The sequence below is a fragment of the Lepidochelys kempii genome, chromosome 3, assembly GCF_965140265.1.
Source record: "Lepidochelys kempii isolate rLepKem1 chromosome 3, rLepKem1.hap2, whole genome shotgun sequence".
Classification (NCBI taxonomy): domain Eukaryota; kingdom Metazoa; phylum Chordata; order Testudines; family Cheloniidae; genus Lepidochelys; species Lepidochelys kempii.
In genome coordinates, this window is record NC_133258.1 from 82,118,163 (window position 1) to 82,135,015 (window position 16,853).

A 16,853-nucleotide genomic window follows, 5' to 3' on the forward strand; every position below is an offset into this window, starting at 1 on the left:
ACACACATAAATGAAGAGATTCTTACTCCTGAGGACATTCTGCGCCAAAAAAATAAAAATTCTAAACCAAAAATTAAAAATTCTGTGCACTATATTTTAAAATTCTGCAAGTTTTATTTGTCAGCATGGCAGTGGGGAGCACAGGCCACTGGTTGCACAAAGGTGGGAGATCACCCTGCAGCCTCCCCACCTCTTACCTCAGGGACACAGACTCAGTGGTGAGGCTGCACCCAATCCTGACACAGCACAAGGCCTGGACCTGCCCCAAAAACACCATGGGGTCCTGCTCCTCTGCACCAGGTGTGGGGCAGGCAGGCTCAACCAGGCAGGATCCAAGTGTGGAGGGGCTCAGTGTGGGGGGATCCAGGTGTGGGGTAAGAGGATTCTGTGTGGGACAATCTGGTGCAGGCAGCTCAGTGGGGTGTCTAGGTGTGGGGGGATCTGGATGCACAGAGGCTCATTGGGAGGGTGGGGGGAGGGTTTCCAGGTGCAGGGGCAATGGGACCCTGCAGGGGCTTCCAGGTGAAAGTGGTTGGGGCTCAGCAGAGGGGTCTGGGCATGGGGGTCTCAGCAGGGAGGTCTGAGTGCTGGGGGAGTGGGGCTTGGTGGGGTGGGGGTCTGGGTGCAGCTAATTGGGGGTCAATGGGGTGGGGGTCTGGATGTAGGGGCTCAAGATGGTGCAGGCGATGGGGCATCAGGGTAGGGGTTTGAGTGCAGGGAGCTCAGTGGGGGTGGTCTGGGTGCAGGGGTGGGGTCCAGAGGCAGGGGGTCTGGGTGCAAGGGACTCCAGATGCAGGGGTTGAGGTTCAGTGGGGTGGGGTTTGGGTATGGAGAGCTAGCGGGGTTCTGGGTGTACAGGGTGAGGCTTGGCAGGGGTGCCTGGGTATGGGAGGTCCAGAGACACAGGGGTTGGGGGGATGGGGAGCAGCTCCCCGTACAGTGACTCCTCCCCCCGCAGCTGAGGAGCAATGAGAGCAGGGAGCAGGGGAGGATGCTGAGCTTCCTGCAGCTGGGGGAGGTTTCTGGGGCTGGGTCTGACACAGCCCTAGCCACTCCTTGCAGAGGAAAAGGAAGTCCCATACTCTCCTGCCTCCAGCCCAGCTGGGACTAGCAGCTGATCCCGGTTCAGGGTAGGAGCCACTGGCTGGGGTGTTTTCAGCCCTGTGGTGATTTACCTCTCCAGCAGCTGCTCTGGATACCTGAAATGATGTACCTGCACAGCTAGGCAGTGGTGTGTGACTGCTTTTGCAGCTTCCCTTTGCTTCCCTATCAGAAAGTCATTTTTTCTGCGGGGAAGCAAAGAAATCTGTGGGGGACATGAATTCTGCATATGCGCAGTGGCGCAGAATTCCTCCAGGAGTAAGAGATGGTCCCTGGCCCAAAGAGTTTATAATCTAAGGGTTGGGTCATGCAAGTGGATCTGCCTGAGTGCAGGCACATGCAGCATCCAGCACCACATGTCTTATTTGTGGTACCATAATTCACCAAGAAGAAGTTACTTCCCTGTTAGACTTTCCTTCTATGACAGTCAGGCTCATGGGAATAACTTTGGTGAATGCCTCCCTGATACATCAAAATGGCCTGGGTTCAGTCAGCTGGGGAAGAATTTTAAACGCGCTATCGGGCCAAGAGATATTATCTTGGCTGGCAGCTCCATAGCAGAACTCAGCCAGGGAGAAAATAAGGGGCCCATTATAGCAAAGGCTTTAGCCATTCCACTCCTCCAAATCCCAGAGGTGATGGGGAGTAGGAGAGCCTTCACTTTGGTCGATGACGACCTCTACAACAGCAGTGGGACTTCTTAAGACTCTTCTCTAGTTTGGGGTTGGAGACCCTTCACTGCTGATTATGGTGAGCAGCTGAGACACCTCTCACATGCAAAATAGGCTTCCCCCCACAGACATCCCACAGGCCCACATGAGTCTCCTTTTGAGCGGTGCATGACACTTTCTGCACAATTGCTCTGTAACTCCTGAGTAAGTAGGGCTGCTTTTTGTCCATCAGAGAGGCCAATTTGTCTCCTCAAGAGCCTGCTGTGAAGGCACCATACACAGCCCAGAGGGCCACCTGGTCAGGGCCTTCTGTACTTTGTGGCATGCGGTACCTAATTCTGTGGCAAGATTCCCCAATTTCTGCAGCACAATGGGTTCTGCAGTATACTTGCTATTCTGTGCATAGGAAAATATTTGAAAAACAAGGAGGTGCATTGAATTATATGCAACAGTCCTGATTGTGACTCATTTGAATATTTACTAGACACTTCTGTAAGTGAACAGTTCTCTGTGTGCCACCTCCTACCTTCTGGTTTGCTGCAGGATCCAGTATTGGCAGAATGCAAAAATCGGGGGCCTTGTTGAAAAACGTACGATCAGACTCCCTCTTGGTTGCTGGGAAGATGTGGATGAGAGGGTGGTGGCCCTTCTGGCTACTGTGAAAGGGTGAGAGAGGCCTCTGCCTCCTCTCTTTGTATGTTCTGGGATAGTTGATGGTAGCATTGTGTGGGGAGGTAGAGGGAAGGAGCTGGGGCCCTGATTTGGGTTAAAGGAAAGGCAACTATGGGTGGGAATGGGAGGGCAGGGTACGAGGCCAAGTGGGGTTTAGAAAATCTGCAGGGTACATATAACTGGAGCAGTGTTGGCAAGTTCAGCTTCCAGGATGATTATTTAATAACTTAATGAGAGCAGGAAAACTGGCCTGTAGAATTCAGGATTCATTCTTCCTGTCAGAAACCCAGCTGCTTGGGTAGCTACTTCTCACAGCTCAGGCAATCTTATGCAGCATGGGGCATGCTCAAAGGAAACAGCTGGAACCTTCCTGTGAGTGGAAGGAAAAGGCAGACAAGGGGCACAACCTGGTGCTTGACCAGAATGAAATTAGCAGGCACCAACACAGGATTTGTGTGGCTGGGTGGAGATGCTAGAGGCACCTCACCCAACTGGCCTAGTCTGTAGAAAGTTCTATGGCTCCAGAATCATAGAGATCAACAGAGCCTTCTGCAGTGGGCTCTAAATGTTACTATTGTTATTTATTATTTGTAGTGCAATAGTCCTCTAGAAGCCCTGATTGTGGATTGGGGCCCTATTGTGCTAGGCACTACACACATATAACATAAATACAGTGCCCCAAAGGGCTTTCAATCCGAGTGAAATCCTGGCTCCACTGAAATCAATAGGAGTTTTGCTGTTGACATCAATGGAGCCAGGATTTCACCCTAGCTGCATACAACAAAGATACAGGGGGAGCACAAGGTAACATGTAAATGTAGTTAAATGTGTGATTTTATTCCAAAATACTTTGACAGGCTGCAGCCTTTTGCTGTTGCCACATTTGGTAAGGACCCAATGCAGAGGGCCTTACTTAGACAATCAGACAGTGAAATCAGTATACGTGTTTCCCTGACCAAGGAAGTAAGTTTTGTTACTCATCGTCTGGTTTTGGAGAAGCAGAAAAGCAGAACTTTCGTAGCCTGTCATTTACTACATTTACACGTTACCTTGTGCTCCCCCTGTATCTTTGTTGTATGCAGCTAGGGTGAAATCCTGGCTCCATTGATGTCAACAGCAAAACTCCTATTGATTTCAGTGGAGCCAGGATTTCACTCGGATTGAAAGCCCTTTGGGGCACTGTATTTATGTTATATGTGTGTAGTGCCTAGCACAATAGGGCCCCAATCCACGACCAGGGCTTCTAGAGGACTATTGCACTACAAATAATAAATAACAGTAGTAACATTTAGAGCCCACTGCAGCAGGCTCTGTTGATCTCTATGATTCTGGAGCCACAGAATTGACTACAGACTAGGCCAGCTTATGCTCAAATAAATTGGTTAGTCTCTAAGGTGCCACAAGTACTCCTTTTCTTTTTGGTCCCTTTCTTCTGTCTCTCTAAACTCTACAATGGAGCTGCCATTGATGCAAAATACTGTGGAAGCATGGGATAATGCCTGGATACTCTTTTTAATTGTGGCTATGTTGTTTGAGTGTTACTAATGTGTGATTTCTCTTAGGCTGATGCAAATATCTCCAAAGACAGAGCGGTTTTAGCAAATGTGTTTCTTAATGTAATAGTGTCTGATACTAGATTATTGCCCAGAGGTTAGTGGTGGGCTACACTAATGAATGAACTTCACTCCTGCATTTGACAGCTGATTAAAGTATTAATTATTCTGTGCCCAGAGCTATAAGCATATCCGTTTAAGAGCAGCAGAATGTGTACATTGTGCTTGTGTGGGTAACCTCATGGTAAATTTTGGACTCCACTTCGGATGTTTCTATCAAAATAAAGGCTTGACTGCCAACATGAATAGCTTTCTTTCTATTCTGGAGAAATACAAGATGGAAAGAGTTATAGGATCCCACAGCTCTGGTTTTTTTGGTGTTCCCATACCAAGAGAGAGTAATATTTCTGCTGATGCAGTGTCTTCCGAGTGGTCTAGTGGTATAGAATGCCACACATTTCACAGGAAAAGGGTGAATGATATCAAGCCATTGGAGCTGATAAGTAGTACATTGGCACCCTGCCACTAAAATATAAATAAATTAAATGTACTTAAGGAAATGTTCATTCTGTTGTTTAGAATTGGACATGCCCCAGTAAGGTAAATTTAATCTTCTTGAGGGTTGCTGTGTTACAGTTGAATGGGATATGCATTTATCTCATTTCTGATCTTTCTGTCATTCAGGTCTTATGGCATTTGAGGTATGAAATGTTCTAGTTGGATCTAGGGATTGATGCTGGAAGGATATTCAAAGGGACATGAAGGCGCTCAAGAGGCAGTGAGTGCCTCGCAAGATCAGACCATTCATCACCATAATTTTCATTATCACACATTATTCATTAGGCAGTAATTTGACGGCCCCACATCCCTTTTTATTAGAAATTTGCAAATAGAAAGTGCAGCTGGAAATGGTTTGTTGGGAAAGGTTACATATATAATCATTTTAGCATTTTGCTTTGCATTCCTTTATGTTAGCATGATGAACTGAATTTTATATCTGTAGAACACTGTGCAGCTACTTAGAAAATATTCTGGCCCTGCTTCTGACCCTACTGAAATCAATGGCAAAACTCCCACTGATTTCATTGCAAGCAGAGGCTAGCACTGAGGGCCTGATCTAAAGCCCATTGAAGTAAATGGGAGTCTTTACATTGTCTTCCATCGGCATTGAATCGGGCCATAAGAACTTGATCATGCAGCATTAAATCACATGAGCAATTCCATGGTGGACTATGGGACTACTCACCTGCATAAGGATTACAGCGTTTTACACACAACTGTTAAAAAGCCTTCTGCAGCAACTTAACTCCTCACTTGTCTGTACAATAAAGGGAAAAGATAACATAATAAAAAAGGAAAATGAAAAGAGGGCACACAGATTTCAAGCAGCTTGTAAAAAATAACACAGAGGATCAATCTATAATGCAAGTTCCTTTTTTTTTAAATGACACTTGCTGTATATTTCACAGATAGGAAAATGTTATTTTATTGAACTGAAAGATATATATGTTTCACCTAGCTATCACATCTTAAGTAATCAGCAATGGCTCTTAAAGAAATCTGTAATTACTTTGAGCATGTCATTAGTTAGATGTAAAATGAATGATATTGCTCTCTTTTATTACCCTGAGTGATATAGCCATTGGTATCATAAATTCATTGACCTCATCTTAAATGATCAATCCTGTAAGACAGACTTGATACATTAATTCTTAAGTGACATTTTTCTCCTCCAGTAATTTCTCCCCGCTTTGAAGGATTGTTTTTCTCCATTTTTAGCATTATATTCTAGGATGTACTTTTACCAGGAAGTCACACACGCTCCTCCCCATCCTCACAAAGTATTTCAGACAGGCAGGTATCAGTTACCTTAACCTTAATCACTTTGGGATATTGCATAAAATCAGTTAGATAATTATGAGACATTGGTCCATCTAGAATGTTCACAGGAATAGAAATATTGCATCTAGCTTTTGGGCCTTTAATTTTATCTGATGATAAAAGATACTGAAAGGGCTGTGATCAATGTGTGAGTGAGGCAGACTGGCTTGAGCATTTCTGGTACCTCAGTGAATGATTGAAAACAGGACAAATCAGTAGAGAATTTCTAAGCAGGATTTCTAACTATTTTAGCAGAGAAGAGAAAATATTTGTTTAGCTGCAGGTGCCATAGGAACCCCTTGGAGACAAACAAATCAATACAGCAATAAAACACTGAAGTATTTCAGTGAACTCTTCAACTGATAACCAATACAATTAAATGATTAGAAAGATGCCAGGAGTTTTCTGCTGTATTTTTTCTTTTAATCTGTTTGGCCAAAGCCACTGAGCTCTTCAGTAGAAAGATAAAGAAGCTTTTTTTTTTTTAATCCCTTCCTATTTTTCTCAATTATTTCTTTGCCTACAGTCTTGAAGTCTTTAGCAGTAGATTGCCACTTTACAATGTGCCCTGAAGAAGGGGCAGCACATAGCTACACCATCCCAGGAGACCAGAGAGGAGGTTGTGGTGTGGAGCCCTGTTTACTCCCTTGCTCCACTGGGTGGAGGGGGAAGTATTCTACTGCTGGTATAGATCAGTAGCAGATTACAACCACTCTGCATTAGCTCAGCTCTGCTGAAAAGTATGTTGGGAGTAGAGACAGGATCAATGTTCTCTTCATTGCCTGCGTATTCCTTACCTATCTGTGCAGCAGAGGGAGTAGCGCCCTTCCCATGCTGTAGCCCATGGGGAGTGTTGCCTGCCCAGGAGATTAAGGAGGCACCTTACTCCCTTATACCCAATTCTATAAATGGAATGTGAATACCATTTTGGCAAACTCTACATTAAAAATTACCTTGGGCCAAATATTGCCAGCGTTACTGAGGAAAAGCTTCTATTTACTTGAAGTGCAGACTCAGAGCCAAATTCTCTCTCCTTCCTGAAAAACTCTGAAAAAGCCAGAGAAGCCTCAGGTTCAGCTTGTGGGGTTTCACCGGATCATCCTGTTGGGGGACAGGGTTTGGCCCCATGGAGGCGGTGGGGGATTGCCTTACAAACCCTTAGGTGTTCCAAGAGCCTCAAAGGCCTTGGGCACTGGAGCACATGCCCGATACTCAGCACTACTTCCCAGTCCCCATCTGCCCATTTGTCACTATCATTCCCTTAGCTTTTATGTGCTTTTCCATGGCAGCTACTCCCGTTTGGGGGTGAGGAACGCCCATCCCAGCGAAGGAATCAGTACACTGTAGGAATCCCAGCTGGTCTGAGGAAATGGGGATAATGACCTATGCTGAGTCCATCCCTCAGCTCTCTCTTGGCAGCTATCTACCCCTGTCACAGCTCCCCATTCAGTACAAGGGATTTCTGGAGCTATGGGGAAATTGTGGTTTGTGCCCAACTTTCTTTCCGCTTCAGAAAATTGCTCCATTTTGCAGGTATCTTCTGTGGGAATGTGAAGAGGGCAAAAAGTGACCCAGAGTTGGGCAGCATTTCACTACTTATTACAATTAATAAAACCCAACAGTTCTTCCCCCTTAATACTTCCTATACAGTAGGAAGGAGTTCTGCTGTATTCACTGTGAGTACACATCATTTTACAGTCCTAGAAAGGTCTGGGTGCATCTTTCCAGCTAAGGCTTTTATGTTGGTGCTTTTGTTATGAGTTTACCAGTTTATTTTGAATTGTAGGACATTACATTTTTATTTTTCCAGCTCTGAAGGGATTGCCACATTTGTAAGGTTTGTAACGTGCAGTGAAACTCTCTTTCTTGTCTGGATCAATGCAGTGGAAATGAGAATGTAGACTGCATTGAGCATAACAAGCTACATATGGCCAGATCCTCAGGTGGTGTAAATCAGTGCTGCACTTTTGACTTCTATAGAACTACACTGGTTTATTCTGGATGACGATCTGGCCTATTGATTTCCAGACTTCAGAGGTGATTTAGTAGTCAAAGGATCATTTAGTTTAATACTTTTAAAAAATCTTTGAGTCAGGATGAAAACCTCATGAGTGAATAAAAAGAGAGAGAGACAGTGCATAAGAGAAAGAGAGAAATGGTTAAAGGATAATCAAAGAGCTACATAGCTAAAAAAAAATAGTATAACTAAATATATATATATATATATATATACATACACACACACTCTAAAATGTCATCACTGTTTATATTGAAAGAAAGCTGAGAGTTAAATGAGATGAGTAATCAAATGTCCGACATATGTTGTTTTGAATTGTTTATATGGCCAATAGTTATTAAAATTAATTATGTTTTTAAAGCTGCCATTTCACAGTGATATTCTTTTCTTTTGTTTTTATATATATATATATATATATAATGTAAAGACAGTCATCTTAAAAAAGCTGTTCGGAAAAGTAAGAATACACCCAATATAGTACTGTATTCTGACATGGTCAGAGGCTCAACATACTGATTATAGAGAGCGCTAAAGTCTCCGTGTATGGAATATTTTGAGAATTCAAATAAATGACAAAAAATGGTGGGAGGGCTTGTGTATGTAACATTCTGTCAAAAAGTAAGGCACTGAAAAATCTGACATCTGTTTATCTGTTTATAGCTATCGCAAGATTACTCATATTAATTCTTGTTTAAAATGCCATATGAAGGAAAGGCATTTGTGCAAACAAGAGTCATATTTGAATTGTAGATCATGTCTTCACCATCTGTGAGAGCTGTTGGTGTTGCAAAATTAATGTGTTAATGAAATCACAATAATTTCTCTGAAGTAATGGATTCTGAAGCCTAGAATGACTATTTTTTGAACTTTGGTGTCTAGTGGTTTACAGTTGAGAAAGCCTTTCACAGCTTAATTAGTTCTGTATCCTTACTTAAAAAAAAAAAATTGGCAATGCCTTCACCACACCAGTCATAGCGCAGAAAGGAATAAAACGGAAAAAAGAAAAAAAGAAAAAGCCTGTAATACTAAGTTTTTGCTATAGTATTTGAAAAGTTGCTAAATAAGACTTCATCTGCCAAGAAGTTTTACACAAAGTGACTAGTGAAAAGAGTGGGCAAACAGCTCAGAAAATAATTCCAGCTTGTCGAAACATCACAAGTTGGGAATATCTGAACCTTACACAGATTTCATGACTGTTTCCAAGTTTCTATTTGGAACGCATAGCAAATGATGTATGGTGCTTTTGGTTTTTGATACCATTTAAAATACGTCTCCCTTTCCAACTTATTATCTAACACAGTTAATAATGTAAAATGTTACAAGGTGCTGTAGCTCAGCAGACGTTGTTTGCAGTCATTTTTGAGGAACTTTCTGGAATCCTTTTCAAATTGTTTCTTGATCATATTTATCGTGTAGCAACTCAACATGTCAAAGAACATGTAGGTTATGTACCAGGTAGGTACATAGCCACATACATGTGCAGGTGCACAGAGACACACACACACACACACAGATCTTCAGCTGGCTTAAGTTGTCATAGAAGCTACGTCTAAGAAGTCAGTGAAGCTATGCCAATTTACAGCAGCTGAGGATCTCCTCCACAGTATGTATATATAATATTTAATGTATTGTATAAGACAGAGTTAAGAATAGGAGGGCCATAAAAATTTGGGACATTTAGTTCAGTTATATTCTGACGTAAAAAAATGTAATTTTCACACAACGTTTCTAATTTGTCCCTGTTAGAGAAATAAATCAGATATTTAGAAAGCACTGAAAAATGACTATTAAAATTACACCAAAAAGAGAAGATCACTTTTCTTACCTGTTTTGATTTTGTTACTGTGTTGTAGGTATGTGACTGGTGTAAGCACATAAGACACACAAAAGAGTATCTGGATTTTGGGGACGGGGAACGAAGGCTTCAGTTCTGCAGTGCAAAATGTCTCAATCAGTACAAAATGGACATTTTCTACAAAGAGACACAGGCCAATCTTCCAGCTGGACTGTGCAGCACATTACATCCTCCAGTCGAAAATAAAGCAGAAGGTACTGGGGTACAGCTGCTGACTCCAGATTCTTGGAATATACCGCTAGCAGATGCTCGGAGAAAGGCCCCATCCCCAGTGTCTGCAGCTGGCCAAATTCAAGGCCCTGGACCATCAGCGTCTACCACTGCCTCTCCGTCTGACACTGCCAACTGCTCTGTCACTAAAATCCCCACGCCAGTTCCCAAACCTATTCCCATGAATGAGAATCCAAATATTCCACCAGTTTCTGTTCAGCCACCTGCTAGCATTGTGCCTCCAATTGGTGTCCCACCTCGAAGCCCTCCCATGGTGATGACAAACCGGGGGCCAGTTCCTCTGCCCATATTCATGGAACAGCAAATTATGCAGCAAATTCGTCCACCATTTATTCGAGGGCCACCTCATCATGCCTCGAATCCTAATAGCCCTTTGTCCAATCCAATGATTCCTGGAATTGGTCCGCCACCAGGTGGTCCCAGGAATATAGGTCCCACCTCCAGCCCCATGCACAGGCCAATGCTATCACCTCATATTCATCCCCCAACAACACCTACCATGCCTGGCAATCCCCCAGGGTTACTACCACCTCACCCTCCCGGAGCTCCTTTACCTAGCCTTCCCTTTCCCCCCGTCAGCATGATGCCAAATGGTCCTATGCCTATGCCACAGATGATGAACTTTGGATTGCCATCTCTTGCCCCACTGGTGCCACCCCCAACCCTCTTAGTGCCATATCCTGTCATTGTTCCTTTGCCTGTACCTATCCCTATTCCAATTCCCATCCCTCACATCAATGATTCCAAGCCCCCCAATGGCTTCTCCAGCAATGGTGAAAACTTCATTCCAAGTACCTCCAGTGATGCAGCAGGGGCAAAGCCAACAAATAATTCTACGTCCCCTAGAGAGTCAAAGCAAGGGCCTTCTAAATCCTCCGACTCGTCACCTAGCTGTTCGGGCCAGTCCTTAAATCAAGCTCAAGTGGTTCAGGAGCATAGTAGAAATGAAGTTGTTGATTTGACTGTGAGACCTAGTAGTCCAATGAACAATAAATTTAGTTTTTCCAGTGTACTACAGGGTCCACAGGATGGTGTGATAGACCTAACTGTAGGGCACAGGTCTAGGCTACACAATGTTATCCACAGGGCTTTACATGCTCAAGTTAAAGTTGAACGTGAACCTAACAGTGTTGTAAATTTGGCTTTGAGTAGCTCAGATAAAAGGAACTGCAGCAACTGCAGGGACAATTGCAGCCCAATTGAAACAAAAATGTTACCTTGCAGCCACCCAGCTCACTGTGGTCCTGTCTCACTGGCCTCTGGCACTTCAGGACTAGAAACTAGTGCAGCAGTTTGCAATGTCATTGTGAATGGCACAAAGAGCACAGAGGGTTCTAAGAACTCAGAACAATCCCCAGAGCAGAAAAAGCCTCAACCTCAAGAAGAGCCAGCAGTGAGTGAGTTGGAATCTGTTAAGGAGAACAACTGTGCATCAAACTGCCACCTAGAAGGAGAGGCTGGCAAGAAGATGGGGGAAGAGCCCCTCACTGGGGGAGACAAGCAAGACCCCAACCTTAACAACCCTGCAGATGAGGACCATGCATATGCTTTGCGGATGCTGCCCAAGACAGGTTGTGTGATCCAGCCTGTGCCAAAACCAGCAGAAAAGACTGCTATGGCACCATGTATAATCTCAACGCCAATACTCAGCACAGGGCCAGAGGATCTGGAGCCACCATTGAAAAGGAGGTGTCTCCGAATTCGAAATCAGAATAAGTAAAGGTTTGTGTAACCACTACTGCCTTCTGTGTGAATAGAATGAATATCAGTGTTTTCAGGTATGATTCACACTCATATGGATATGGCGTTTGTAAAACAAAGAGAGAGATTCCGATTTATTAACAAAAAAAGAGAAAATATTATTATTTATGTTTTTAATATTGTCTTTGTCTTGTATCATCTTTGTATCTGTCAATCCTCCACCCATCGGCAGTGTCTTCAGCTTTGTGCTCACAGAACATTCCGCTATGGTGCTGGCTGTGAAGTTCTTGTGTTGTGTATGTCTGAACTCATGGATCTCTACCTATCACAAGTTCTAGGTCTGAGCAGTCAATCTGGTTTTAAATGTTTAACCCAATTGGGTACCGGCAAGTCATGTCCTCATGACCACAATGTTTAATTATCGTCATTCCCCCTCAGCAGAGCAGACCAACTCCACAGCTTGCTGCTAGTTCAGCGCATGATTACTCATTGTTTTGGTTAACCACAATCATATTACTCCAACCTGCATTCAGAGTAACACACTGACTTCAAGCTGGCACTGGTGGAGTTAAAAGCAGTGTAGGCCCTGGCTATGTTTAAGAGTTCTTTCTTGAGTTTTGATCCAGTGGGTATCTGTGCTTAGACCCCATCTCCCATTAGGGATCTTACCATCTTGTCTCAGGTTAACTGGCAGTGATGTTTATGTCCTGGTGGCCTCTAGGATGTAGAACTCCGCTCCCTTACAACCCAGACGCCTGTCTCAGTCCATCTCTCTCACTTTTAAAAGCATGTTAGCACTTCTTTTTCAAATTTATATTTTTTATTATGGTCCGTGACTGAGGCCAGAGGGCTCTACTGCAATATAAATAATAAATAATAATTCCACCCCACTGAGATGAAACAGTAATCCAGAGGCAAAAACGTTCTGCAACCCATTCCCTTCAACCCCCCCAATTTGCTGAGTCCTGGTGACAAAACAGTACCTTTATAAAATTAATACTTTAATATATGTCTATTCTTGCTTCAAACGTGTGTGCACAATGTAATTGCATTTCCCTTAGATACATGAGATTGGAGAGGTTCTTTAAGAAAAAAAGGAGAGTGGTGGGTGTTACAAGAATCCATTCAGAAATCAAATACTGATGATTTGCCGGATATGGCTTGGTGACATGCCAAATTTTATTACAATCTGTAGAGTATTCCATAACCTCCAGTAAATCATAGTTTGTGCTGTCCATTGTAGTGCAGTAATGACTCACAGAAGTTGCCATTAACAGCTCAGTATCCATTAGCAATTAACATGTTGTGGTATCTGGGATACTGCAATATTCCTCTATGCTCATAATAGAGAATAAGTGCACAATCACAGACACTGGGATGTGATAACCGCTAACTTTTTATATGGGGACCACTGTATTTACTGTTCTTGCTCTTATACCCTTGAATACAGAATGAGCTCTCCCTTTGCTCACAAAGAGTTTTTTTCACGTATTTACTTATTTTAATGTCCACACTCGTTCAGTGAAATTGAACCCCTATCCTATGCTCAAGGCACACACTGACATTTAAAAATACACTTATTAAATGGACTACACCTGTAAGTTTCTTGGACCAATAATTAACGTATATAATAACCCAGAAGCTGAAAACATACTTAAGATCTTCCAGCCCCTCACAGCTAGGGAAAACAAATGGACCTTGCAGTATGCATATTATATTACCTTGCTATTAAAGCATCAAGATCTTTGTTGCAAACACTGCTATGCTATGGTCAGAGCTCATATCATAATAAATACTGTTCGAGCCAAACTGTATAATCATACACACAACTATGCTTTACATCGGAACAGTGCTTTGATCTATAGGGAATACTGCTGTTTGACTATCTCCCTATTAATTATTATCAGGCTAACCCATGCCTTTTGCATTAATCCCATTTACCTCAATCCACAGTGTCTACACCATGTTTATACCTGAGCTCAATTCACTTTAGTTTAACATCAGTCAGACTACCGCATCTTCCACAGTTAGGCACTCTCAGCTCAGAAAGCTCTGGCTTCATTCAGATGTTTATCTGTTTGTGGTGCTGACACTATTGTATGTGACATAACTTTGCATATAATATTCCACACAGAAACTGGATAACCTGAGCTCAGACAGACAGCACCCAAAAGACACAAAGAGGAACATTCATGAGTCAGTTGTTGTTTCCCCCACTTCTTAAATTCATCAAGCATCAGCATGTCTAGCATTGAAAACTATCAGTCAATTACTGGAATGAATAATCATTTTCCTGTTCACAAAGATGTGTATATATAGTTTGGTATTTCTTTTTCTTAGGGTATGGATTGTTTTTGTCACTTATTTTACTGGTAGGTTTTCAGTTCCCAGGTGTCTACAGTGCCTTTAAGAGTTGTGTGTAATAGCACAGAAAATGGTTAATGGTCACCTGTGACTTAAAAGAAAAAAGTTGCACAAAAGAAATGCAAAGGCAGAATCCATTTGTATTTCCAAAGAAAGAGCATAGCCCCAAAATACCCTATAGAAGAAAATGATGTGAATAGTCACCTCACTCCAAATGACGCCATAGTTTCTGTGAAATGCCAGCGGGTGCAGTGTTTCTTTAGAGCATATACAGCTAACCCACACAAACCTCATATTGGATTGAGATGAACCCTTGAAATGATTTGATTATTTAGCTTCACATAGAACCCAATGATGGGGCTAAACTCTCCTTTGCCACTGCAAATAAAAAGACAGCAATCCCAGGGGGGTGACGCCAGGTCTATGGCAGCTCCCCAGTCCTACTCTCCCGCCCCGCGCTCCAGCGTCAAGAAGCCCCTCTATGAACATTCCACGGGGGTGATGTTCCGTGGGTACAGAGTGGCTGAGCATGGAGAAACAAAACATTGTTGCCCAGCCTCTAACCCCATGCTCCATGGGCAATCACTGAATAATCACTGAATCACTGTTAATACCATCAACTTTAGCTTAATTCTTCCTCCTCGCTATGAATCCCGACTCCCCAGCAACATATGACAGTGGGACTGGGGCTGCCCATGGCAGTCCAGCTCCTCCAGAATGCATACTACCAAAGGCCTAGAGGATGCTGCTTCTGTGGCTATGGTTTAACTTGAATAGCACTGTTGCATTTAAGAGGAGGATAGGCCCCAAATATATTTGCAACCAACGTCTTGAGCTTTGTTCTGATAGGTATCTGTGGGTGTGAACAGAAGGCAATTCTGAGGCACATGGTCTCTGTGCTGATGACCCTAGCCACAAGCTCTTTTGCCCAACCCCCCTACCTGTTCCATGGTGAGGGTAGAGATAAAACCCACCTCCCTTGGCAATGGGATGAGGAAACTCCACACGTACAGACTCAGGAACACATGGAGCTTCCCAGTCCCCGTGCAGGAATAAGCTACACAGGGAAGGATTTGGTCCCTCATTTTTGATGACCTGGGCCCTGGCAGTTTAATTATTATGCTGGTCCCAGAATCTCATTAACTTGTTAGAAGAAACAGTCCTGAAAGCTCTCTCTCCCTCTGGCTCCTCTAATTGGGAAATCTGAACATATGTGACATAATATGTAACTTTTCCTGAATTTAGTTTCCTATCAAATTGTATTAATTGAGGAAAATGATCCAGATCCATCCATGATAGAGTTCTGGGCAGGCAGATAGAATGTGAGGAATAATAACATGGATGGCTGTAAAAAGGAATCAGTTCAAGTGTGACCTTTTTGGGCAAGTAGCCAACACTCTAGATTATATAATATACCAATTACTTGATTATTGGAAATGCTAATCAGCAACATAACCCTCCATGTTAAAGTTTAGCCTCTCCATTAGGGTGTAGACTGTCAAGCTGGTCTAGCTTGATGCAATTCAAGAAACCAGCTAAAAACCCTCAGTGCCAGCTCCTCAGTGCAAGGCAGGCATGCAGCTCATGAGAGGAATATTTTGCTGGGTGTAATTGTTTCAAATTTGAATGGTGTGAGCTTTCTAAAATTAGCAGTGATAGTGTTGGCCGCATGCACATAGTACATCCAGGCAGAATCATTTTAACCCTACAGTTTCAGTGTAAGTGGTTTTTAAGGTGAACAAGTTAAAATGCTACAGACCATTTGGCTTTCATATAATACTTCAGGTAAATTGAACTATAAAATTAAATGGCACACATGGCTACACTCAGAACTAGCTCCTACCTTTGTGTGTGTGTGTGCGCACACAGGTGCAGAGGTGGGGGAAGCTGAGGTTGGGGCTTCTTACTCCGTGCAAGCAGAATAGCTTTGTAGCTCTACGGAGAGAGCTAAGAGCAGGCCAACTACTGCTCTAGCCCATGCACCTTGTCCCCATGGGCTCACAGTTTGCTGAGTAGGTCATATACTTAGTCCTGCAGCTGGCTAGTGCCTATGTTGTGGTCATAATGACACACATAGCGTAGAACGCTTCTTTTCAGGGCCAAAGTCATATGTATCCCACTATGAAATCCCCTCCTCCCCCACTGGCCCAGCACAAGAAATCCTGCTGTGGGTCGTGGGAATCCTGAGACAGAGAACATATATATTAACCTTTCTGCTGTCTAATAGTTTTCTATGACACCCTCACTGCAGCATCTCTGTGTATCTACCAGCATCCTGTTCTCCCCTCAATGCACTGACCATGATAGGATCGGGCCCTACATGTCAAACAAAAACATATTTTATGTGTCTAAATGGTTCCTGCTAGTTATCTTTGTTGACACAGCTCTATAGGCCAGATTCACAGCTGGGGTAAACTGATGTATCTCCACAGGCAAAAGCTGTTCCAAAAATAACTCCTATACCTGGCATCTTACCTGATTTTTAACAGTCGTTCTGGGGGAGACTGTTTACATTACAAACACGTACATGTTTGCCTGGAATTGAAGTTCAGCCCTCAAGAAATGCCTGATACTAACAATGCCTAACTAACAATGCCTGATTCTTACATTTGTGAATCACCATGGCAGATAGCACTCAGATATATTAAATTAAAGGAGAGTTTCCCAGAGAAATGATTCTCTAAGTGGTGACGTACTTGGTACTAGATTTCAGTTCCCACATCTTAGACTGTCAGGCTTTGCGGCCACTAAATTCAGCCTGCATGGGAGTAAAGTAGCAGACCACGGTTCAGACCCTCAGTTGTTGT

At 43.2% G+C, this 16,853-nt stretch overlaps 1 protein-coding gene across 2 annotated transcripts in view; it reads left to right on the forward strand.

Annotated features, from left to right (window-relative positions):
* The window catches only part of SOBP (sine oculis binding protein homolog), a 135,941-nt gene that overhangs the window by 107,400 nt on the left and 11,688 nt on the right, over positions 1 to 16,853 (forward strand). For both annotated transcript variants that reach the window (XM_073336934.1, XM_073336933.1), the window contains one exon: positions 9,749 to 11,703. In XM_073336934.1, coding sequence (XP_073193035.1) covers positions 9,749 to 11,701 — 1,953 coding nt within the window. In that variant the 3' untranslated portion in view covers positions 11,702 to 11,703. The remainder of the gene's footprint in view (positions 1 to 9,748; positions 11,704 to 16,853) is intronic.